General features: G+C 36.5%; 1 protein-coding gene across 4 annotated transcripts in view; it reads right to left on the reverse strand.

Annotated features, from left to right (window-relative positions):
- Positions 1-4,290: 4,290 nt before the first annotated feature.
- The window catches only part of IL17REL (interleukin 17 receptor E like), a 42,073-nt gene continuing 19,990 nt past the window's right edge, over positions 4,291-26,373 (reverse strand). For 3 of the 4 annotated variants that reach the window (XM_048940716.1, XM_048940875.1, XM_048940919.1), the window contains 15 exons: positions 23,302-23,451; positions 22,447-22,556; positions 20,862-20,976; positions 19,267-19,311; positions 18,318-18,457; positions 18,102-18,173; positions 16,061-16,115; positions 15,673-15,836; positions 13,321-13,368; positions 12,653-12,710; positions 12,299-12,444; positions 9,622-9,681; positions 8,628-8,685; positions 6,123-6,177; positions 4,291-5,209 (listed from right to left, as the gene is read on the reverse strand). In XM_048940716.1, coding sequence (XP_048796673.1) covers positions 5,182-5,209; positions 6,123-6,177; positions 8,628-8,685; positions 9,622-9,681; positions 12,299-12,444; positions 12,653-12,710; positions 13,321-13,368; positions 15,673-15,836; positions 16,061-16,115; positions 18,102-18,173; positions 18,318-18,457; positions 19,267-19,311; positions 20,862-20,976; positions 22,447-22,556; positions 23,302-23,451 — 1,304 coding nt within the window. In that variant the 3' untranslated portion in view covers positions 4,291-5,181. The remainder of the gene's footprint in view (positions 5,210-6,122; positions 6,178-8,627; positions 8,686-9,621; positions 9,682-12,298; positions 12,445-12,652; positions 12,711-13,320; positions 13,369-15,672; positions 15,837-16,060; positions 16,116-18,101; positions 18,174-18,317; positions 18,458-19,266; positions 19,312-20,861; positions 20,977-22,446; positions 22,557-23,301; positions 23,452-26,373) is intronic. The other variant, XM_048940801.1, reaches the window with a different exon arrangement.

Raw genomic sequence — 26,373 nt, forward strand, 5'->3', positions numbered from 1 at the left:
ACCAAAAAATCACAAAACCATGACACTGGGAAGCCATGATGCAGGTCTTCCTTGTGGAAAGAAGCTTATGGAACCCTGGCAGTAGACAAAGAAGATTGTCTGATCACTGTGAGACGTTGAAAGAAAGGTAGTTTGTAACAGACCTTTCAAGAGCTTGAAATGTGCCTCTAGAAAGATATGAGGGTCTTGAAGCACCACAGTAGCAAGCAGCCTGAAAACTAGTCAAAGGAATTGAATCAGATTACATACTTAAGACAGTTTTCTGCTCATTGTTAACTCATACAAACTTAAAAGAAGGATGCCTTATCTTGAATCAGCAGTGCTGTGGTCAAACTGTTCTCCCCTGCCAGTACTGTAGTATGCAGCCATCTTAGAGTACCAACAGAAAACTTTGCATGACCTAAAAATACTCCAAGAGATTCAGACACTCATGGTTGTAAGGTTTGTCATGTTTAATCTGGATAAGGCATAGATAAGAAACTGGATAGATAAAAGGACACACCAGTACAACTGGCAGAATATTTAAGGTTTGTTATGACTTTTGGTATCTTCCAGACTGAACCAAAACAGTGCAATATAAAGGCAGTCAGCTGGCCAGGGTCTTGCAGATTAAAAAAAAAAAAAAAAAAATCAGTGAATAGGAACATAGAGGTGGGAAGAGACTGGATTTGGCAAAAAATGTGAACAGCGAGCAGAAGAACCACTGAAGAGGAACGTGACCACCATACATGTCCAGTGCTGCAAGAGAAGATATTCATGATAATATTAAGTAACTAAAGAAGGTGAAAATTCTGCTTCTGAAAAATAAAGAAAGAAGAAAAAAGAAAAAAAAAAACAGCCCTATCAAATGCTAAAACATGTAAAGGGGAAAATGGTTTCCAAAAGGCTATAAAAAATCTATAGCTATGGTGCTATTGTGTAATTGTTTCTCCACTACTTTGAATTACACCCTTGCTTTCTCTCCCCATTGTACAAGCTGATATTACTGAATAAGAAAAACATAATAGACTATTTCCATGCCACCTCTATTAAATTAAGCCCTGCATTTAGGAGCTGAGGTGTAAGATGACTTGCTGAGGACCTGACAAATTCTGAAGCCCTGCAGATAAGCCCCCAAAAGCACTGAAAGGAATTCTTCCAGATATGGATGTTCTGGGACTGTTGTTCACCTGCTGTTCACCATGATCTTGTGTTTCATGAAGGAAGAGGCAGGACAGCATAAGGCAGCAGGAAAGGTGAGAAGCAACCAGGTAGGGCTGGATGTACTGGATGCAGAGCAGGGCACATCTGGTTCATGTCCCATTGCATTCCCATTTTTCCTGGAGCTTCTTAGTTAGAAGTAGCTCTGACCCAGAACTGTGAATCATACCTAGTTTAACTTTCCCTTCTCCTCTCCTGACTCAGTCTTTGGTACATCTTTCCCACCTCATCTCTCCTCCTCCCTGCCTTTGCTTTCACATGTCCAATTCACTCTTCAACATTTATGGGCTTCCACCTGCAGGCTTCATATACATGGCTTCCTACTGAATGTTACTTTCTACCTTTGCCCATGCTCAAAGCACATTCTTCCCATCTTATAGTTAGTCATCATATTTCTGGCCTTCTTTTGCTTTTCATCATTTCTTCTCCAGATAAATCCTGTTAAGGAACAGGATTACTTATGCTACTTCTTATGGTACAACTATTGTCTAAGCTCAAACCCAGATTCAGAAAGTGCACAATCTGTGAGGGCAAAGCTGGGAAACCTCAGAATTTCAGCAACTTTAGCATATATTAAAAGCTAAGTAATATATATGACTATGGGTTATTGTCTCAAAGGTGAGAGACTTTTTAGTATATTAGCTACAGTATGGAAATGTCCAAAACTGTACTGCACTGATGTGCAGACAGCAATAAGGAACGTGACCACAATCCAAGACACAGCTTAAAAAGAGAATGTACTAATGAATGTTCTAGGTTTCCTTAGTCAGGATGTAATTAATGGCAAGAAACATATTGTACAAAATCCATCTGTTTAAAGATGTGGTATAAATAAATGATCATCTGGTTTCCAGTAGATAAACCATTCTGGTTTTATGGTATCAGTGTATATTAGGACATGAGTGTCCAACCTTTTGGCTTGCCTGGGACGCATGGAGCGAAGAGGAATTGTCTTGGGCTGCATGTAAAATAGATAATACAGATAATGTATATAAGTAATAAAACTTTTTTTTTTTTTAATTAAAAAACAGTTTTAAAAACAAAGAGAGAGAGAGCAACAAAACCATGAAAGCAGTGGGATATTTGACCTTATTTTTGTGAAACTATTGCATCAGGATGGTTCAATGGCAGCAGTTATCCCTTATGAAGTGAGAGGTATCTTTATACTGTAATAGAGGTCTTATAAAGGTCTGGTAAAGATTTTTGAGTTGATTATCTGACTGCAAGCCTATACTTTCCATTTCAAAATTCACAAGAAATGTATTTATGTCAACAGAAAATGGAGTTTCAGTAGAAAATCAAAAGAAGGAAGGGAGTAATTGCTCCCACCAGTGCTGAAGGATGTGTTCCAGTACTACACTAAATACAAGTCTTATGTTTGCTTTGAAGGACTTCCCTGGCAAGAGGAATAAATAAGTCTTCTAGCTTTTACAGAGCAGTGATTATATCCTTTCCCATTTATTTCTCTAAAGCAATTTTCAGCAGTTTACCAGCAGGCCAAAAAAGAGATGGGTCAGGAAAACAACCTGCAAAGCATTGGACTGGATCTGCTGTGGCAGTTACTATGGCTTAGCAAAACACACAGCTTCTCATTATGGTGTGGCAATTCATGCATGCAATTCAACTGTAGCTTGTAATCAATGAGATGTATCCACAGCTGCAAATAAAAGATATCCATATGAAGTGGAAAACAAATAACTGTGAATTGTCTCAAGACAGGGTGATCCAACTGGGTCAATTTTCAGCAAGAAAGGTATTTCCTTCAATTAAAAAAAATGAAAGCACCACATAATTAGACAAGTCTATAAGCAATCACACATGGGATTTTTGGATTTGACTTCTACTGCAGTATTGTGCATTGGTCAAAACTGCAAAACTATTGCACAGTCTGGGTGAGAAAGTGAAAATGTTTCAGTGTTCAGCAGAGTGAAATGAATACGTTTAGTGCTAGAATGTATTTTATATCTGATTCTTTCCCTATCAATGTTTGAAATGTCTCATGGAAAAAAGTACATATAGAGATATATATATCTGTGTCTATATTGTCACAAGTACACTAGTGTCTGTTAGCTGAGCGATGCAGAACTCTAACTTCTCAAGAAAAAGCACCATATGGAACTCTCTTCCAGGGCATTCCAATTTGAAGGAGCAGGAAGCACTAGTCTCAGATTGAGCAAGAATTTTGTGATCTGAAGGGACAAGGGTTACGTGAAGTGGTGTATTATAAACAGGATTCTTAAGGTTCAGCTCAGGAATCAATCAGAATCAATTTTCATTGATTTGCTATACAAATACAAACAGGCAGATCTGAGACAAAGTACAGAAATACAATTAGGAATTATTTGCAAACATTGCTATAGTCAAGAATTTCTTAATGGTAAGCATTTAGGCTGAGCTGTCTAGACTACCTCTAACATCAGTGTCTAGTCAGAACAAAATACGCTTGAGAAGTAATTATCACTGAAGTGTGTCATTGGAGGTGGTTTTATCTTAGCTACACTTTGGTTTTCGGATCCTACCACACCACAATAATCTGAATTCATTTTCAGTCTAAGAACAGAGGCAAAAAGTTCATCTTAAGAACTTAGCTGCAATAAAAATCAGTAAAAATCAGCCTTTCCTACAGAAAAGTAAGGAAAAGTGCTCTTTCCCCTAAAGAGTAATTAATGTTAATGTTCCCTCAGTTGAGCAGGTTGTTTCTGGCTGCGGTCTGGAGGGTATTAAAGGAAAAGCAGATATCTGAATAGATCAGTGCTTCTATTTCACAGTTAAAGTAAGTAAATAAATGCTGCACAAGGGCTGCCTTCCCACCTCTGCTTATGGAGCCATAGCACTGCACAGAATAGGAATATATCTAGTAGATGTGTGCTCTACACATCTGTAGAGTTTTAATACCAGAGGAGCCAGGCAGTGTTTGTCCTCTTGAGAGCCCATCAGAAACCTTGTTATTATAGCATAGCATATAGCCATTATTATATTATAATATATTATTATAGCATATACCATATAGCAGATATGACTCTTGTGCCATATTTATACTTTATAAATCCTTATCTGAAAATCACGAAACAAAAAACACATTCAGATGGAAAATATTTTTTATTGATCAACTTCTTGTTCCACACCCTCACTGCCATCCCATCTTTTTGATCTCACATGAGCAATTCTACATGGTTTCAGGATTTTTTATTAATAAACTTTTAATTGACTTTATTTCCTTTTTACACAGTAGGAAGTGAGGATGTTTGACAGGAGCGTTCCTTGAAACAAAGGCCAAATGTTTGATAATCAGTACAAAGTGTAATATTATTCTCAAATGTGATGTATAAATACTGATATAATGGAAAAAAATACTTCGGTTATTTCCACCTGTTTTCTTCTAGGTTGGATTTTCACATAACAGTTTTAAGTAACTTTCAAACTGAAGACCTCTTCTGATAAATAGGAGTTATTTCCAAGTGAAAGGCAAATGTAAACACAGAAATCAGTTATTAGATATACTTAAGGAATATGGTCTGTCACAATGAGGTCATCAGAATGGCATCAGAAAACAAAGAAGGATATTGTAAAAAGATGAGAAAAATTCCTTTCTTCATTTCCCAAAATCTTTTTCTTATGGTTAAAAAAGGAAAGTTGCAAATAAGAACTTCTGAAATTCTTGTTCTATAGGTACTGTGAAATTATTCATTTAAAGCACATTATGTATAAAATATTAATTTAGAAGGAAAACGTGAACCTGATTCTCTAACTACATGACCTAAGATGTGCTTTGTTTTGAAATACTGTGAAATGAGGAATCATAATTCAGCTTCTTTTGGACATTAAAGTAGGTCTAACTTGCTAAATTCTTCACCCGTGAGAAAAATCCCACAGAATTAGGAGAATTTATTAAGATGTGAGATGCCAGTTTGCAAGTTATACCAAAGTACAACTGGATATTGATAAGCCTCTGAGGACGTTGAAGATGTGCTGCTGTTAAATTCAGTGCAAGGAATGCACACTCTTCATTCTAGGGGAGAAACAGAAAAAGAAAGATATTTATTTCTTTGCACTGAGAAAGAGTGCATTACATTCTTATATAGTCAGAATTAGCAATAAATGTAACCATTTATCTATAGCGTGATGCCTTGACTGCCCAAACCACACAGTCATTTTGAACAAATGCACAAAAATGAGATACTTTGTTCTTAGTGTTATCATCTAGCAAAGCAAAGACTACCCCAAAGATGGCAGCAGCTTTTCACCATGACTTGTCTAACTTGGAAAGGCTGCATATTTTAAATTTCTTTGAACAATGACTTTTCAGAATACCTCTATTCTTTCTTGTGTTCTAGGTTGCTCCCACTGTTCCAAGGCTGCCTCCAAAAGGACATCCTTAAAGAAAGAGCTTTTTGAGAAGCTCAGGATCTTACCAAATCATACATCCATTGACTCCATTAATCATTGACTCCTTTACAGCCTAGGAATAAGTGTTTTGGAATGGATGTGGGAAAGAAAAGAAAGACTGGAACAGCTGAGCAGACACATCCAAAGAGTGAGAGAACAGGGTATTGTGATTCCCTTATAAATGCCAGGGGAAAGTCAGAAGACAGGTGCTAGTAATGTGGAAGCCATGCTCAGTAAATCTGATTGTTCCAGGGCTCTTGAATGCTGAATGGCAGTTGTATCACATTTTGGTTTTTTGTCTCTCTAGCAGCTACCTCTCAGGCCAGACTGCTGAGAGCAGGAACCATGGAGTAAGAGGTGCCAACAGTGGGGACAAGGAAAGAGAAGAGATAGGAACCGGACATTCCCAGCCAGCAAATAAAAATATCACTCATATTGTTTCTGTTCCTTAGAGACAGTAATGATGTTTTGAGAATTAACAACTTTGTCAACTCTTAAAATTTTTTAACAGTGTATTTAAGAGAATGGCTGAATACCTGTGTGTCATGGCCTTCGCAGGGTTTTCATTACCATATGTCTGTCCACGAAAACCTGAAGGAACAAATTAAAATGTAAAGTGTCATTTTGTTTTCATTACAGTTCATACCTTTTTGTTTTTTCACATTAAATGACTCCAGTTATTTTTTCATTTGGAATAGATATATTTCTTCTTAAATAGGTGAAATAATGTTTTAGAATATTTTGCTTCTAATGCAATCCAGAGAAGAGGGCAAAGGAATAATAAAACTGAGAAGGGAAGCAACTTTTTCCTTTGGGTTTTGCCTTTGAGAAATAAAATGCATGTCAATAACATCACTGTTCTTTTGGGCACACTGACACTGCATGCAATCTTTAATAAAATGTAGTAATGATGTAAGTTTCTATTTCACAAAGATGTATACAGTAGATATTTTTACTATACTTTTATAAGATTGTTTCTCAATCATTTGACACTTAGTAGAATTTAATTGCCACAAATTATGGACAAATTCTACATTTCATACTCTTTTCTTTCTCTTAACATATTAGGTTAAAGGACAAATAGCATCCCAGTGTAAGAACTATCACCCTAGATCTTTAAGTAACTTTCATTATCTCTTGATTTTGGAAAGTTCATACTTGAGAAGATGTCTTAATTGCAGAAAATAAGCACTTGAGAATTCAAAATTCTTAGTAGTAATGCTGTTACATTCAAAATCTAACACATGACAAAACAGGCAGTTGATGACTCCTGACGAGACGTTAAGAGCACAAGGATCACATCAGTGAGTTGGACCCATGAGGTTCAGAGTCCCACCACTGGGAAACAGTTTGCACCAGCTATCTCCGAGGGAAGTTTCAGCAATCTCCTCCTAGCAAGACAGCAAAGGTGGAATCATTCACTTGCTAATGTGGACAGCATTACCCCAAAATATGAAGTTTGGCAGCAGCCATGAATCGTATCCTACTTATGCTCCGTGCAACAAATGTAGCATTCACATATTAAAGCTTGGAAGTCCTGGAAACGCACAGCTTATCTTTTTTATTTATTTATTTTTATTCTGAATCCTCAGAAATTATTGATCAGAACAGAAATTATGATAACAAATTCCACATTTTAATCAAACATGTCCAGAAAATTCTTTACTCAGTTTTCAGTATTCCACCATTTTCATTTAATACATAGATCCATTCTCTCTTATTAGAAGGAAGAGAGGAATTCCCTGACTGTCACCCCTGGAACCTATTGTTATTGTTTTCATATCCTTTGCATTTGTTAAATGGAAACTGTGCATAAGAAGAATGTATCCAGATTGAATGAATCACAACATTCAGAAATTAACTGATTCACCTTGAGTGGACTTGTCGTGGGTTTTTAAGTGCAGAAGAAAACTGAACAAGCATTATGTCAGTGCTTGCACAGAGAACTGCAGTTGGATTGCAAATTCAATTGTCAAGTGTCAGGCTTCCAAATCTGAAGCTACAGTTAACTGTACACAGAGCAAATCTTTCACAGGAATTGCTATGTTTATAATGAACAGGGAGGGGCAGTGTTTCTGTGGGTTTGGGGAGGTTTTTTTTTCTTGAAGAGCTCAGATTGAGCTTTCTCTCAGCTCAACTCCTTTTTAGACTTTTCAGTTCTGCTAAACCTAACCCTGTGTTCTTCACCGTAAACCCTAGAGGCTTATTTAATTCAAATTCATTACATTTTACAGTGCCATACCATCAGGGGCTGGAGATTTCAGAATATTCTGACTTCATGAGCATATGAGTGTGCTTGAACTCATAATCACAGAATCACAGAATTGTAGGGGTTGGAAGGGACCTCCAGAGATCATCGAGTCCAACCCCCCTGCCAAAGCAGGTTCCCTACAGCAGGTTGCACAGGTAGGCATCCAGGCAGGTCTTGAACATCTCCAGAGAAGGAGACTCCACCACCTCCCTGGGCAGCCTGTTCCAGTGCTCCGTCACCTCACTGTAAAGAAGTTCTTGCGCACATTTGTGCGGAACTTCCTATGCTGCGGCTTATGTCCATAATAATGGACATATAAGGACATGGACATGAGGATAATACTATCCTCACAGTAATTCTTCAGTGGAGGAAACTCCTGCTGTTCCATTTGCAGAGGTGGAGAATTAACAGTAGGGCTATGCTGCAATCACTACAATGACAGAAGTGCGTGCCTACTTGCCAAGGATTGTTTTAAACTAGTTACTTCATCTACCAAGAGCAAGGCAAATGTAGGTGTGGTGTGGCAGCAGTTTGGCATAGGCTGGTAAATTCACCCACGGAGAAGAGAAAACAGACAGCCACACAAGTTGCCCTTACAGCAGCTAATTAAAGGCTGGTTTAGATAGGAGTCCATTGTCCATAAAGAAAATTGAGCATAACTAGCTCAGATGTAGACATCCACATTCAGTCAGATGAATCCCATCTTCATTTCCCAATGAAAGCATCCTTCACCTGAGATGCTCTCTTCCATTCAATCAAGACCTGTTTTTTCGTCATCATAAGTACTTACCACAGTTGATATCACAGATCTGCAGTGGAACTGAATAATCTACATCTGTCCTCCAGCCCTTGTAAAAGAAAGAACAGAATCTTATTCCCCTTTCAGCAGTACTGTTACTAAACAGTTCTGTTGACATCAATAAAAAAATACTGCTTTATTAGTATACTCGACTGAATACATTTTTATTCTATTTTTTAAAGAAATGTACATGGAGTGTACTGAAGTGTACATTCAGTGGACATACATACACTGAACACTCAATGGACTGAAGTCACTATCATTTTTAATTTTTAAATTTAGGTTTCTAAATGTCAAAATCAAACAGCTTTTTTATGTTTGGAGAGTTATATTCTGACAGATGTTGTCTTATTTACACAGCAGACAATTTATACATCAACTCAAGAACTGAAGAGACTCAAGATACACCAAGTTGAGAACTTTTAACTCTGGAGAGGAGAAAAACAATCAGCTTCATATTCATTTTCTATTAATGTTGTCTTAGTGAAGTTCAGCTACAGAATTAGTGTGTGAAACAGTAATTTGGTTACACTGTGCTTTCAGAAGCACTAATTCTAGCAGACAATGTACTTACTGTGCTATCAGCTATATGTCTAACCTTTTTCAGCTAATGTCAAGGTTTCAAAGATTCATCTATGATTTACTTGGATCTCTTAACTAACCTTTTATTAGAAACAAAGGAACATACAGGAACAGGATTAACAATTTCCTGTTGATATCCATTTATCTGCCACTTACAAAGCAGCAGGATCGCTGACAGCAACTTCTCTGTTAATTAATATCATCTCAACAAGAGGTGGTAGCAGCACTTCAAGCTATAAATAATGCTTTTTGCCAACTCCATTTGCACAGCAATCAGATCTGGCTAGGAGGAAGAAGCTGGGAGGGTGCCTGCTGGTTTCCTTCTTTTACTTTTTTTTCTTTTTTATGTCTTGTTTATTTTGTACACAGTACTTGGCAAAATCAATACACACAATACACATACCTGAATGCAAATTGTTGACCCGCACACTTCCCGTGACATCGTGATTGACACAGAATCTCCCTTATGAAAGGAAGGGAGGAAGGGAGGAAGGGAGGAAGGGAGGAAGGGAGGAAGGGAGGAAGGGAGGAAGGCAGGCAGGGAGGAAGGGAGGAGGGGAGGAAGGGAGGAAGGGAGGAAGGGAGGAAGGGAGGAAGGGAGGAAGGGAGGGAGGGAAGAAGGGAGGGAGGGAGGGAGGGAGGGAGGGAGGGAGGGAGGAAGGAAGGAAGGGAGGAAGGAAGGAAGGAAGGAAGGAAGGAAGGAAGGAAGGAAGGAAGGAAGGAAGGAAGGAAGGAAGGAAGGAAGGAAGGAAGGAAGGAAGGAAGGAAGGAAGGAAGGAAGGAAGGAAGGAAGGAAGGAAGGAAGGAGGAAAATGAAAAAAAATATATTATTTTCCATATCCTGAAACAATTTAAAAAAATTGTCTTTTCATCTCTTTTCTTCCTTTGCCAGTAACACTGCACATTTTACTGTGTTGGAAATTTAATATCTAAAGTAAAAAAATATAAAAGTACACATTCATCATAGAAGGTTACACATTTTCAGAGATATCCCTGGTTCTCAATGTCCATAAGCAGCTAGGGTAGTTTTGTCAAGCACGATTTGGACAGGATAGAAAGAAGGCCAATGCCCCTGTGCTTTGTGAAGTACTGTGAGGGAGGACATCCTCCCACCAAGGCTGCTGACATCATGTTAGCACCAAGCATCTTCACTTCTTTTCCCTGGTGTACATGTGTTGAAGGAATGACCCCTTCTTTGCAGCTATTGTGGGTTTCCCATTATATTGTATGCCAAGAACAAGCTCAGCCTTAGGGTAAAATTGTCCTAAATGATTGTTCTGACACTTAACATTTGATTGTTTATAGTTTGTGCTCAAAATAATTTTAGTTAGTCCACTAATAGCTTTGCATCCCACACTGTTTTCTTTAGTGTGGCAAACTCCTAAAATAATTTCGGGTAAATTAGGTGAATGTGTTCTTACTCAAGCACAACCAAACTGGGATTACTAGAAAGAACATCAGTTTCTGGGAACACAGAGCTAAGTCATTATGAAAATTTTGTGTATATTGCTCACAGTGGTGAGACGGGAACTGCGTGTAACTTATGTGGGCTCCCACTGTGTCACAGTACACAAAGGAAATCTCAGCCTTGCACCAGAAGGAAGAAAAAAAGCATTCCTAAATGTACCGGTGCCCTTCATGATAGACACTGTACAACACCTGGCTCTGCCTTATCAGTGTTGTACCATTAGCCTTCTCACTTTGCAATTCACACATTATTTAAAACCAAAAGTCTAAATTCAACAGATTTTATTTGAAATAAGCCAGTTGCCAGTTGAAGGGAAATTACACTGATAAGTGTTCACTACACATATCGTTTGTCAACTGCTGCTACATTGGTCTCCATCTCTGTCAGTAATACAGCATTTCTCTGGATATCTTGCTCCATAAGGACAGGCTTCTCTTACTCTTCTCAGTGACATCCAACGACAGGACAAGAAGCAATGGGTGCAAGCTGGAACATAGGAGGTTCCACATAACTATCACAAAATCTTCACAGTGAAGGTAATAGAGCACTGGAGGAGGCTGCCCAAAGAGGTTGTGGAGTCTTCTTCTCTGGAGACATTCAAAACCCTCCTGGATATTTTCCTTGTGACCTAATTGGATGCTCCTGCTCCAGCAGGAGGATTGGACTAGACGATCTTTTGAGGTCCCTTCCAATCCCTTACATTCTGTGATTCTGTCAATCTGTGGCATTTGATAGACATATACCTTCCTTTCTCGGGTCTCTTGGAGGAGATATCATGTTTCACTTAAACTCAGCTTCAACTTGTGTAACAAAACCCTAAGTTGGAAAACTCGGCTTGGAACAAATGCTCTGCTACACTCAGAACAAGGGATGTACTGAAAAATCTAAACGGATTCATTAGAAAATAAATTCAGCTTTCAGGGTCCATCCCTTTGAGTTTAAGAAGTCAATTGCTTGCTTAAGAAGTTGCCTTCTTGTCAACAACCCCTGCTATGTGCATGCTGCATACTGAAAGGTTCAAGGACTGAAAAAGCATTCCCTCCCACAATCTTTTTCCTCTCTCCTTTTTGCTGTAAGAAGTTGTGCAGTCAGAAGTTGTTGCGCAGTCCCAGTCAGCTGTCTGAAAAAGTTGTCTGAAAACTTTCCTTTTTTTGTGAGCTGAAGTGGGTTTGTTTTGGCAGCCATGAGATTTAGAGTAGCTCAAGACCTTTTTGGAACTGTGCCTCTAGTCTTAAATTTAATGATGTGAGACCTGTGAGGTCAGCTACATTGATGAACCATATACAAAAAGCTAACAGTTACATTTGCTATATTCATAATACAAATACTGTACCACAAAAATGATGTTAAAAGAATACTAAGGTTCCGCTCAATAGTAGTTACTTTCTTTGACATGACTCATTTGACCTCAGCCTCCTTATTAATATCTTCCATCAGCGTGAGATCAGAATTAGAACTTCATGCTTTAAAAATGTTCCAGTAATTGTTCCAATAAGTACTTGTGTGTGCTTATTAACACTTTCAAGCTGCATGGCAATAAATGAAATAATAAACAAATGCAGTTAGATTTGGTGAAAGTATTACAGAATTTGAAGAAATAATGTATACAAACCACAGAGACTGAATGGCGCATCCCAACAGATTCACATGAGGCCAGCTGTGTCCTGTTACACACCAGCACTGAGAAGTGTGCTTTGGTTTGAGATGTGAAGAAAACTTGTATTCGATCTGCAACTGCAGCTGTTCTCATCTTCCAAGCTGACAATAGGGGAAAATAATTACTTTTTCATACTGATCAACACTGGACCTATTGGGAAGTTTATATACAGAAGTAGCAAACTGTTGAATCTCTTTGCTATAATTTACAGGCTACAATTATGTGAATACATTAGTGAAGAGAGAACTTGCTTACTGGAGAAAGCAATGCACAATTTAATATTATGTAATTCTAAAAATATATATTTACCTGGAAATTCTCCATGAGCAAATGGACACTTAACCCAAGAGCCTTGCTTGGTTGTAAACTGAAACCAGAGAAATCAGTTAGGAAAACTGATTTTTTTATTTCAGTCTGTGGGTACAGATTCAAGTATACATAATCACTGCATTCCAGAAAAGGAAGATGAATACACAGCTTTTCTGCTCTATCCTATCTTCAAGCATTTGATTTAAATTAGATCCCCACATGCTCAATTTTACAGAAACATGTAGTTCCACTGACTTAAAAGTAGTCTACGATGAAATAATAATGTGCCAACATTAATTTACATGGCATTTTTTCCTCACCAATAATAAACAGCGCTCCAGTAAATGCAGCATTTCAATCACTTTTATTATCATATATTTAATATGGAAAATTTTCCACATTAATTTTAATGTATACTTCAGAGTTTGAGTGTATGACCTAAAACATTTTCACTGCTTTTCTTAAGTAGAAAAATCTGGGCATGATCTGACATTTGTCAGATCGTTGCTGCTGCACTTCCAAAGAACCTCATTTTAATTTAATCTTTCACATTTCCTTCATTTCTACTTCCTATTCATCAGATCTATGAAAAAAAAAATTAATCCTGAACAATAATGCCAATTCAGAAAGAGGACAGGAAAGAGGTTTTTTATAAGAAACTAGTTTACCTTCATGCAAAGTCTTGGGTGAGTGTCCACACGAGAATACTTAACCTGCTTGAAAAGAGAGTACTCAGCATTAGCTGGTTTCAATGAGTAGTTTCAGAAAATTAGTTACCCCACATGTTCTTGGTTTGATAACAGAGAAAGGAACTGGTTTACTTATTGGCATGAAATATTCAAAATAGAAACAACTGCTATTTTGGATTCCTGAATAATTTTCTTATATTTATCCATAACATGTAGCATTTTTGTAGTCTGTCTAACCCATTAGAGTTTAATTGATTTTGTCATGATTTGGGTACAAAATTCTGATTACACAGAAGTTTTCTTCCAGTCCCTTATTCATCAGCAATGTTGCAGAATGTTTGAATATTCACTCCAAGTTTGGTTTATCACTTTTGCCTTAAGATAATTCTCAGTTTTCAGTATCCCTATGCAAGAAAATACTTAAACACAGAATGAACTTCAGAAACCCACTTAAGTGATCTACAAAATTTTTCTTTCTTGATTAACAACAGTTCATCTTCCCATGGAGATAAAAAGCCTCATCTCATATAAACAGCTGCTACCCATGTAAGTGTTCTTACTAAGACAAAGAGCATTGCTCAAGCGCCTGAGCACAGCGGCTCCAATACAGAAAACACACTATCATGACCAAAGTAACACCTCATTATTGTACCTTTTTTGATAACCACACAGTGAATATCCTTAAGCACAGTAGGATTGCAGTAGGATTGCAGAAAATAGTGCCATGGGAGCTATCTGTTCAGAAATGGAGACATCATAATCTTTGACAAAGAAAGACACAGCCTGATTAAAGAGAAGAGTTGCATATCATCTGGGCCTAAGTCAATACATGTACATAGTATTGCAGTGTGTGGCACTGTGTGTGCTTACTGGCAAAACTGGCATTATCTGAGTAATCTCTGCAGTACACTATAAAGATGTTCTTCAAGAAATGGTCAAAATTCAATACCTTTCACAATTAAATTGGAAAAAGAAAAAAAAAAAAAAACATCCTGTCCATGAATTCAGCCATTGAAAGCAATGAGTAAGAAATCAACAAGAAAACACTCATTGTCTGTAATAAAACAACTCTGGACAATGTTTTGGGTAATAGACATGACCATTACTAGACAAATCTCATTTTAGGATTCCTTTTTTTTCCCCTTTGTTTTTTTCTTTCCTGCAAGAAATGAGTTGTTCTTGTTGTCAGCAGATGATGAATCCCACCAGGCCCATTCACGTGTGTAAAATTAAGCTTATGTGTTTTTCCAAGATCAAATCTTTGTTGAGGCACATAACATGGTGAATCTGAACAATCACTGAACACTTGGCCCAGAGTTCCTAAACAAAAATAAACATTCTAATCCTCTTCCCCCTTGCCATAATGTAATCAGAATAAGTCTCATAATGTTTCAAAAAAAAAGAATCTGTTTATGATTTTATCTACCTTTTGAGATGTTACAGGGATTTTACTGTCTTCTCTCCACAATAAAGTCTGAAATTTACTTTTCAAAATGCAAGCTCAAACTCTATGCAATTTCATACATCCAATGCATTCAGTCCCATGATACTTCAGGCTGAAGTATGTAGCAGTTCAAAATACATGTATTAAAAATCCTTTTCAGATTAGGAATATAAATGCTGAAAGAACTGAGAAACACAGTATCTCAACACCCACAACTTCAAGGCAACTTGAATCCAGCTTGAGGAAGGCACTTCAAAGAGAACATAATGGAGTATAAAACTACCATCAAGGTATTTTTACATCTCCAATAAGATCTGAAGAGATTTAGATTTATCTGAATTCCATTTTAGATATCTAAAGTTAAAAATCCAGGTTATGATGTTATGATATCCAGTCATAATAGACTTGTCATAATGCAAAACATCAGAGATACAGCCCTCCAAACTTTCTTAAATATCTACTGTCAGATGAAAAGAATTGTCCTCTGAATGTGTCTGCTTTATTTCCTTACTTTAAAGGGCATCTGAGATGAACAGTTTTAACTTGAACACATAATTTTTAGACAGCTAAGTCTGAGCAGATGAATCATGCCTTTACTATAAATGAAAAGCAGAATCTATTGACCCCAAAGAATTCAGTAAACATTACTAGCTTCACAGTCATGTCCGTCTTTTTATTTCTTAATAGTGAGTCAACCAATATTGAACTTTCTGAATAAATTATGTGGTTAGTGCACAAGAACAGACTGTGGTTATGAACAGTTCAAAGTATCACAGAAGAAAAGAGGAATTTGCAACTGTTCTTATTCCAAAGTCTAGCTTCGCTTTTTGTATTGCTCTGGTCATGGCCAATCTCAGTAGTTGAATGAAGAGCCCAATAGTTCTTACCTTCTCAGGAAAACGTTTGGAAGAATCTTGTATATCTTCACAGTGGTCATTAGACTTCATTAATCTGCACAGGTTAACAATGACAAGCACAGGGCAGGCTGGTTCCCAAGCAAGGGTTTGTGTCACTGGATTATAAACAATATTATCCCATAATGCCATTGTATCTGTGCACCAAAAAAGTGGAAATATTATTCAATATGTCAAAAAAATGTAATCAGGGAAAGACACTTTAATATTAAGACCTGAAAATAAGTTATTTCATCTACCACAATATAACAAGTTAGTATAATGATTTCCTTGCAGTTTTGCAACGCACGGTTTTCATTTCAGATGAATTTCAAATTGTGACAAAAAACACTCAGATAAAGAGTAATCAAAAAATACTTGCCATTTTCAAAGGGACAAAGTTGTAACCTCCTGGCATCTGGTATTGCCAGCCAACCCTAAAACCCAAAAATTAGCGATTAACAAGAGATCTTCAGATACAACAGTTTTTAACACTTCAGAAAGGATGTGGAAGACCAGCCTTCCCACTAAAGGCACATATGTTATGTCTGTTATGGTATTTGGGGAAGTATTTTTTTAAAAGGCTTTTTTGCACTGGATATCTATTCAACACTATTGGGACTGGAGGTGATGAACCAGCCTAGCTGGAAGCTGATGACATGCTGCTGATGACCTGATGATGAGACCCCTTCCAGCCCTACATGCCTACTATTTCTGAGTTGTATATTTGAACCATATTGCATTTAAAAAGACTTCTAACTTGATATTCATTGTTTCTTACAGTGTCATTATATTCTAGGGATGACAAAAGACATTTAAGAATCATAATGCCAGATCTCTGAACTTTGTTATGGCTAAGGATGCAGACTTGAAGTCTGAGGACTAACATTAAACTCAATCTTGCAGGAATCTATGCATGACTTTTAGTATAACCTAACTGTTTAGACTAATGTGCAAATATTTTTATTGCTCACAGCTCTCATTTGTTTGCTCAGCAATCATATTGTTTCTCTGTATATATACTAAGTGGAATATTTTCCAGTGACTAATCAGTTCATTCAAAAATAAGCAATTACATTTGATCCACTGAGTAACTTTACAGGCTTCACTAACTGCATTAACTAGATTATCAATGACTAAAGAGTTTGGACATTTAATTAAAAGGTAAGCATTTACATATGGATATCTACATTTATTATGTTAATCCACAAGTAAAATACTACTCCAGTATTCAGTGAAAAATTAGTATTTTTGTATTTTATCAAGCTTATTTTAAATTAGTTTGGTGACTTTTTACTTCTTGCTTATCAAATTATCAGTGAAGAGTGTAGATACTGTGATTACAGGAATGGAGCATATCATCCTTCATGTCTGTGTCAAAAATGGCTTTAGCTTAAAAAATGTGTTCGTATAAAAAACCATTCTGATTAGTATTTAATAAAAAACCATAGTTTCTCTTTACATATATTTTAACAGGCTAAAGAAAACATCTTCTTTAAATCTCCTTTTTAAGACAGCCTTTCTACTCCCCAACCATTCTAGATTTCTTATGTACATCTTTCATTTTATTAATGTTTATTAAATAAGGATGCAATAATTGCCTACATTATTTCATAGAAAGTCTTACCTATATTTTCCTGCTCACTTGTGATAATCTTGCCACCTAAATCTTTTTTCACATTTACATCATGTAAGCACGTTCCTTTAATCAATCATTCTATGATGAAATATTACACTCTGATATTTTTTCTTCAGTGTTTTTTCCAAACAAGGACTCATATTTTACAATAAGAAGTGCTTTTATTAGAGCAAATGCATGAACTTGTACTTCACACCAGTGCACTTTTATCCCCATTTAGTTATTTCCTATATGAAGAACTCTATTCTCTTCCGATTATTCAGATTCTCTTCTATTTTGATTATACCATTCAACTGCATTACTAGCAAATCTCATTAACACGTTCCTTCCTTTTGTGCCCTTGTGGCTGATGAAAACATTTATATAAGACCTGACAGTGATCCTTAAATTACCTTCCCATTATCTCTGCACCATTCAATAGAAGCAGCTGAATTAGTTCTCTACTATTAGTAGAAGTATTATCTACCCCAGCTTCCTCAAATCATCTCTTAGCTTTGAATGTGAAACTACCTCAAGTGCTATGCTGAAATTCAAATTAAACATGCTGTATTTTCATTACTTATAAAAACTCAGTTAAATTAACCTTGTATAAATTAATTTCCTTTTATCTCCATCTTTAATTAGTGTTTTCTGAAAAATCTCTTCAACTATTTCATGAGGTCAAACATGCTTTAGTCAAAAACATAGCAGTAGAGCCTTTTCCTACAGATCTTCCCACCTTTTTTAGCACATACTCATATAAAATTTATTTAATCAGAAGCATATATAAAATCCAAACTGTTACCTCAATGCAAAGACAAGGAAGTAGCTGAGAGTACTTCAGAGAAACTGATTTTAAAGAATCCTTCCCTCTTATCTGAAATGAAAAAGATGATCACTGATCCAGGCCAATTTAATAAAGTTAACAAAGACACAGAAGACCATTTCATGTAAGTATGATCTCAATTAGCATTTCTCCCCCAGACACCTCAAGAAAGCAATGCTTTAAGCCTTAACTCACCACAGCAAATTGTCCCACATCCTCACAGGTAAACCATTTGTGACACAAACGAATGTAATAATCTTGATCTCGAAGAAAGTTGGATACATTCACTGATATGATTTTTCTTGTTCTGTCTACATTATAGTCTAACTTTCCAGCTGAAAAACAAAACTCAAACATTAAATTATTGTCTCTAGTTCTTTATTAGTTTGTATATTTCTGACTTCATTGCCGCTTTATAAAAATACAGAATGTATTTAAAAACTGTGTAGAGATAAATTAACATTTCTTACCTAGAATATTTGAAATCATTCTTTTATATCCTGATATTCCTATATGTAATCTTACTTTATGACATATATTATTTTTCAAAAGAATGAATTTCAACATTACTAATTTTTAATTAACATTGTCAATAATGAGAGGCCAAGACACCTACAGATTGAACCTCAACCTCATTACTTGAAATCTTAAGTAGTTCATGTACAAATACCTGAAATATACACACTAATGCTACTTCAAAAGCTGATTATCCTGAGGTTGAAATCTCATTTCTTTGAGAATATGTGCAACTATGTTGGACAAATGCAATATGTGGGGACTTTTTCTTTATTATTCTTATTCACAGGTATCTCAAGATCAGGACAGCAATTCGGCCAATTCGCTTTAATCTACTTGTGAGATCTGTTTATAGACAAAATATGAAACTTGTAATCTGTAGTTCGTGAAAAAGACACAAACCTGCTTCCAAATGTTTAAGTATTGAATAGGTTGTCAACATCTTTATCTGCTATCTAGCATTTACAAGTCAATATAGAGAAACACTGAATTTTTGCAACATACCCAAAGTATAATTTTAAGTAGCAGTTGTAAATATTTTTTCTGCTTATTCAGCTATGAAAACATATCACTGTAGAAGTCACAAGAAATACCCCACAACTTCAAGTTATACAGACAATTAGCTCACCCAAACAAGCTGGAATGTGCTTTCCCACATCACTGTTTCTGCAATCTGCAAAATATAGACCAGAATTTTCTTCAGTATTGTGTTATTTATATAGGCATGTAGCCTATCAGACTTCCAAATTATCCAGTAGTTTCCCAACAGTAAAACAATCTCATTCATCCCTTTTAAAGGTAGATTTTGATCCTCTTCTAGATAGTGAAGGAAGTGAAGGAAGGTACCACACACACACTGACTGTGTCTTAACTTGCATTAGGGAGCTATCTCACCAGTGTGGGGTTTCTACTGTTAAACCTCTTCAGCAATTTAAGGTGGTAAACTAGGATACAACAGTGCACTTCTTTATCCAGTAGTTAATAATAATATAAGTAATAACAATTCAAGTTATACTTTCCTTGAAACTCACTCCAGTTGTTTACTAGATGCATTCCTCTGCTAAAAACAACTGTATTTTTTCAATTCTGGTTTTCCTCTAGACTTGCAAAGAATTACCTTCATTTAGTTCCCAGGAAGCCTGCCAGAACTAGAGGCCAACCAACACCTTCAGAACTAATATCTAATACTTGTATATTCACAATCTAAATCTTGATTTTAAAATATTTTGCTTAAATGTACATTAGAGCAGTATTTTGCTTTAATTGCCCTCACATTGTGATTTTCCATAGGAAAACATTTTCCTTTGTTTTCATTTCACTTTGTTTAAAACTAGGCTTTTTAAAGCCTTATTTTTTTCCCCTTGTCTCCTTTGGTAGTGAACTGGAGTAGAGGCTTTAGCAAGAAAATGAAATGCTTTTTAAATAGACCAAAGCTTTACTTGAGCAGACACAACATGTCTGATACAGTATGCAAGGGATGGTACTGCACCAATGGCCATGGGCGAGGGCAGCAGCCCACAGACTGTGGCAATGGGATGGCAGGGCAAGCACAGGCAATGGGCTGAGTAAGGGGTCTCAGTTCATTTTTTGCACCACCATTTGCCACACTGAACCACTGGACCACCTGTACTGAATCTACTTCGATATGCATGTAGTAGGCAACTTATGCCCAAAACAAGGACCAGTGGTATCTTATCTCACTCACTTATATAAAAACAGGTGACAGAACAGATAGCTAGTGAAAAGAAGCTATTTCTTTACACTTTCCTATTAAACTTGCCAAAAGGTCTGAAACCACATGGAGCCTAACAGAAGACAGCAACATTTCCATCTCATGCACAGAGATCATGCAGGACTGAGCCTGCTGGCAGAGATCGATCACATTCCAATCACAGGAATGCAATCTGGGAGAAACACATAATGTAGTTTTCCAAATATTTTGAAATACAAACTCTGGTATCTGTTGTTGTTCAATCTTGTTTTGTTTTGTTTTTGGCAAGTCAGACATTTGCACGCACCAAATAAATCGCCAAAATGTAGAATAATACTGATTATGTCAGACATAAAATAGCACCATTTAGATCAGCGTACCCCAGAATGTAACTTGCCTTTGCATTCAGATTTTGGTTTTGTTTGGAATTTTTTGTTCTGTTTTGTTTGGCCTTGTTTTTCTCTTTGAAAAGATGTCTTTTGAAAAACATTAGTTTGAAGATGTTTTCCTACCTTCAACATAGTATTCCTGACTCATCTTAACTTCACAGTAATTTGGTACTGTTTTCATGGTGACATAGATGTGTTGTGCTACGTTGACTTCAAAGCAATTGAATTGAACCTGCACCTGTTTAAAAGGTTTATAAAATAAAGTTTGTGTGTGACTTCCAGAATGCATGAAAACCACTACTTATGAGAGTTATGCAAGCAATATTTTTGTTTAAATTGATTTACATTTGCCAGGAGCATTAAGCATTTTGAGATACTGTAGCATTAAGAATGTAGAGGAATCAGATGCCATTTAGCTAAAGGATTTCCAAAAATGTCATTTCTTCTAATCTAGGAGCTGGCCATCACCTTTACTTCCAGAAAACCAAAGATCCGTGAACTATCAAAGAATATTAAAAGCACAGAACTCACTGAACTGAAAAAAAGGATAAAATGTATTTTGTACTACCAGAAGTCCTGAGTTGTAAGCATTTTACAAGCACAAACAATTGCAGAATAGGAAAATATGTCTGTTAAAACATTTAGCATCAACTTTGTCAAATTTATTCATTGCAGTAAGGTTCTGGGAAAGTATTTTAGGAGGCAAAAGTTGAGATCCAATTACAGCAAGTCATTCTCTCACTGTAGGGAGTAACTGTAGCAATAACTACTGTATTCCATATAGACTTCCAAATGTATATAACTCCTATTTGACACAAATGCCTTTGGAGGGTAAAAGATTACTCACAGAACTGAAAGTATGAAAATCTAAATACATCTACATTTCTAAGTGCATTTGTTGAGTCACAGCTATAAAATTCACCTTTGTCTGAAAGCCAATAATTGTTGATTGCCAGCCCTGCACTGCCTGCAGGGACTTTTGATCATCAACTGATGATACTGAGTGTAGACTGCAATTGCAGTTTGGGAGTAGAAATTGCTTTCACACATGCAATCAATATAACAGAGCACATGAAGTAACATGTTTTGTATGGGATTAATAACAGTTATTCACCACTAGCTGAAAGCAAAAATTCCTCTTTTAAACAGTAGGTCAAGGATTGCTTTTTTTTTTTCCTGCTGCAGATTTTAATAACAAATACTTCTGGGTATAGTTTAGTACAGAATCATACTCTGCCACTGCAAATATTATTATGAGTTTAGAACAGATGTGTACAAGTGTTTAGGCATTTGGCTTTCTTCTAGAAGTGTAAATTCTATTGACATGGCTGGATCTAAATAAATATGAGTGGGACGTGAGAAAATGCTTAATGGTCCCTGTGACATTGTGCTTCCTAGCAATTGGAGTAACAAAAGCTTACCCACAATTTGGTGGGTACAATAAGAAAGAAAACAAGATCAATTTGAAAAGTAGAATTTATAGAGGCATCTTCTCTTGATAAAAGTTAAGTGGAAGAAGTCTAAAAATGGTGGAGAATCACATACAGAACACTTTTGTTACGAAGCTTCATTTGACACTACTGAACCATATATTTCATTGCTGTTTTCCACAGAATCATTAAGACAGTAAAGAGAAATACAAAAACTATGTTTTTCCAAAGGTTTATAAACATTTAAATGAAAAACAACCCCGTAAAAATGAGTCTACCTTCTTTCCATTAAGTGTCTTGCTTTTCTTCCTGGCAAATCTCACATTTGTGCACTGAGACTGCTGTGTGTCCAGTGAAAAAGAACATATTTCCAGCCCACGAATATTTTCTGAAATAAGTTAGGAATACATTTCAAAAATGTGATTTGAACATCTTTAACAGAAAAATAAGATAGACCATATTCTAATCTTTCCAAGTGAAAAGTACAAGTATTTTATCTCTGTAAAAAAAGGGGGACAGCATGTAATAACACGCACATGGAGTAGGAAGCCTCCATGGATTTAATACAGACTGCTATGAATTAAGGCTTTAATTATGCAAACTGTCATGCAAATGATTAAGTACAAATCACACAATGAGTGAAGCACACCAGGAAATATCTAAACAATAACACACAAAGTACATGAGTGGCAGGATGTTGGTAAAAATAAACTATGCCCCAAAAAATTGAGTGCTTTCATTTTATTTTGGCTTAGAATTGGAACTTCAGAACAAAATACAGTTTCTTCTGTTGGTGCAGTCACTCATGCCCATGTTGACAGGGCAAATGGTATCTGTGTCCTTATGTGTGCGTGTAAATACTCACATGTGAGAGAGCAAGAAAGAAAGAGCAGCAGTACTACAGGGGCACTGGCAGAGGAAACTGTAATACGTTGGATATAAAAAATTAAGTTCTCATTCCTTTGAGAAATTCCAGGGCTTTATCCTGGTTTGTAGTTAAAAAGTTCAATTAAAAAATCTGATACAACCACATGAAAACAGCATGGACACAAGAATTACACTACAGAACAAAAATAGGCAGAAAAATAGCAAGAAGTGAACAGAAATGATTCAGTAGCAAATCTGCTTCCTACCATCCAGACTCAGAGTTCCTTTAATGTTTAAATGAAGAGTGCATGGGCTTCCTTGGACACATTTAATAACTGTTGAGATCTTCATGCTCTTCAGTACCATAGAAGACAAAGATGCAGGAGCACTGTGGCAGAAACTGTTAAAAATGCCACCTGCAAATATAAAACAGAAAGAGAAGTCATGGTGTGCACAGGATATTTCTGGGGAAGGAAGCACCAAAGATGAAAATCCAGCTCTTCAGAGATCGGTAGGGAAGTCACCACTGTCTTCAGTAAAACCAATACTTTACCTAAGATATTCACGTGACCACAGCAAGCTCTTGGCTGATTGACTTCGCTAGAAATGCAGTGGGAAAGAACTACATTACAGATGAGGTTTGATAATAAATTTCCCGGCTTAGGAAAGTATGAACTCAAAAAAGGAAATCATATTTCTAACAGTTAAGGTTAGCAGAGTGCAGCTAGACTAATAGCACTTTTAAGTAACTAGACCTTTCTAGTTACTAGTCTACAGATCTTGGCTAGACTAATAATATAAGCTTTTTTTTTTTTTTTTTTCTCAAAAAACTTTGCCTGCATGTTGTGAGTACCCTCATAGGTAGTAGTTCACTTTCAGAGTCATTGGTGGATAGTCTCAGCTGATGTTAAACACGATTTTCACACAAGAGGGCACCATTGCATTCCTAGTGATGAAAAAAAAACCCACACCTACAAGATTTCTTTCCAGTAAGAGGTGAAAAACAAAAATAAAGCAAAACAAAACAGAAGCCTCTAAATAGAACTAATATGCCTCAACTCATTTTCTTATGCCAATTTAGTCCTGCCTCAAATCCTTTGGACATGTGTTTGCACATCAGCCTTCTAATGTAAAAGAAGAACTAGACTTAAGGTCCCATGTCTCACCAGTTAGCCATATATCACCATATTTCATCTCTTTCTACTTCCCAGGCTGATCAACAAAGAAATTGGTCATTCATTTACGAGTTTATGTTAGTACAGTGGATGTAATCCCCAGTGCATTCCTGAGGCTTCTCCATCTCAAATGCGCTGTTTGTAGTCTCAAAAACCAGAGTTCAAGAGATTGTCAAAATGAATAGCTAAGGAATTCGGTTTTGTTCCTTGGCTTTGTGGTTTACAATGCAGCGCACCTCGTTTTATCTGCAGCTACATGCCAGCAGTTTCTTTGAAATATTTATAATCTTCCTAACTTCAGCGTGAAAGTTAAAAACACTCAAGTAAAACAAAGTATTTCACAGCTCATTCTCATTTTCAAACTTTTTTGATTCTTGTTAGTCATACTGCTAAGCATACTCCTAGAAGGCGTCCATGGAGAAAAGCATAGTATGTAAGTGCAATGGCATGATGCTGTGCTTGCCATAAAAACACAGAATAGCATAGAATCATAGAGTTGTCTAGGTTGACCTTTGAGATCATGAAGGCCAATTGTGAACCTGACCTGTCATGGTCCCTCCTCTCCCACAGCTTGAGACAATTTTCTCACATTCAAACAATTCTACCTCAAATTATTAGAAAAGTGTGCAATCTTCAGTGCCTAGCCAATAATTATTGTCAAGGCATGGATGGAAGATGCATCCATTGTTCTCTTGGAGGAAACGTAGGATGGAAGGACAAAGCATATTCTTATTTAGTCCTTCAGTTGTGAAGAAAAGTTCTTTAAGTGCGAGACTAAAAGAATAATAACCTGTACAAGAGCACTTCTAGCACTTCCACTTCCCATTTCAAGAAGGAGCCTATTGTCAGGGACGAAATTCTGATATCTGCAGAACATGAAGACAGACTGATATAAACGTCACACTTTGGCTTGACTCTGTCAGGCCTTAAAGTGCCCTCACACTTGGTGTCAGGAATTATCACAAGTCAGAAAATACTAAACACCTGAATCTCCGCTCCATTAGCCTGTGGTTTTCTTGCCATTGAGCACACTGAGGAGGTAACAGGTTACTCTAACCTCAAGTAAGTGAAAAAGTAAGAAAACAATGACACTTTACCTCAACTGACAGTTAAGCCAACTCTCAGTTATCCAAGGTAATTGTCCAGCAGTGAGAGAAGCAAAACAAAGAACAAGCACCAATGATTCAAAATACACAAATGAGGCCATAAGAAGAGTACATGGACTTCTGGAGCATTTTTAAATGTGTTTCAACAGAGATTAAGCAGATTTAAGAAGTACTCTGCATAGCAGCCAGATGTGAACATTCTATTCCATCTTCCAAGAATGGGTTGTGTAATAATCCTGAAGGTGTCTCAGGATGAAGAGTTATTCTACAACACCCAATCAATCCACCCAGTTAATTAAACTGCAGAACTACTTGATAATAGTTATTATTACTCATGTGCTAAAAATGTAATGACTAGTTTTTTCCAGATGTTTGCTCAAAACATATTTTCTTGGACTTCTTCAGCCACCAGGTCTACCCATTTCAGATCAGGGCTGCCAGATTCACCTACATTGAATACACTGAATGACATGCAGTTATGTGCACCAACCCTAAATAACCAGTCTATGTTATTTTCATAAGAAAATAAGCAGTATTTGAAATAAGCCAATAAATTATTTTATTTAGTTCCTCAGTTGTCAGTGTAAATTCCTTGATCAAGGCTTTACCTTGCCTACTTTTATGACTGTAGAAATGATTCAAGGGAAGAGGAATGTGATACTTCTTGACAAAGTGAATCCGAGTGAATTTGACCATATTATTTGATCCTATATATTTTTAGGGGAGATTGTTTTGAGACAATTGATTTTTATCCTTAGTTATTACTGCTTGAGGTATAGTATTATCAGATGCCAGAGCCTTTGCCTCTCTAAGGAGAATCCCAGGTTATACTTAGGTGCATTACCAACAGTGGATCAGTACAAGCAGTTTTAGAACTACTGCATCAGTAAGCTGGAACACTGCTTTTCTTGGACATGATTTTTGCACTCAAACTGAAAACAAGAAAGTAATACACTGGATAAAATGAAAATACTCTTTCACTTCGGATTTTTTTCTTCTTTAATTTTTTTGAATCTTTTCCCATTAATTTTGGGAATTGCAAAAGATGTCATGAAAC

Source organism: Lagopus muta, chromosome 1 (genome assembly GCF_023343835.1).
Source record: "Lagopus muta isolate bLagMut1 chromosome 1, bLagMut1 primary, whole genome shotgun sequence".
Lineage (NCBI taxonomy): Eukaryota > Metazoa > Chordata > Aves > Galliformes > Phasianidae > Lagopus > Lagopus muta.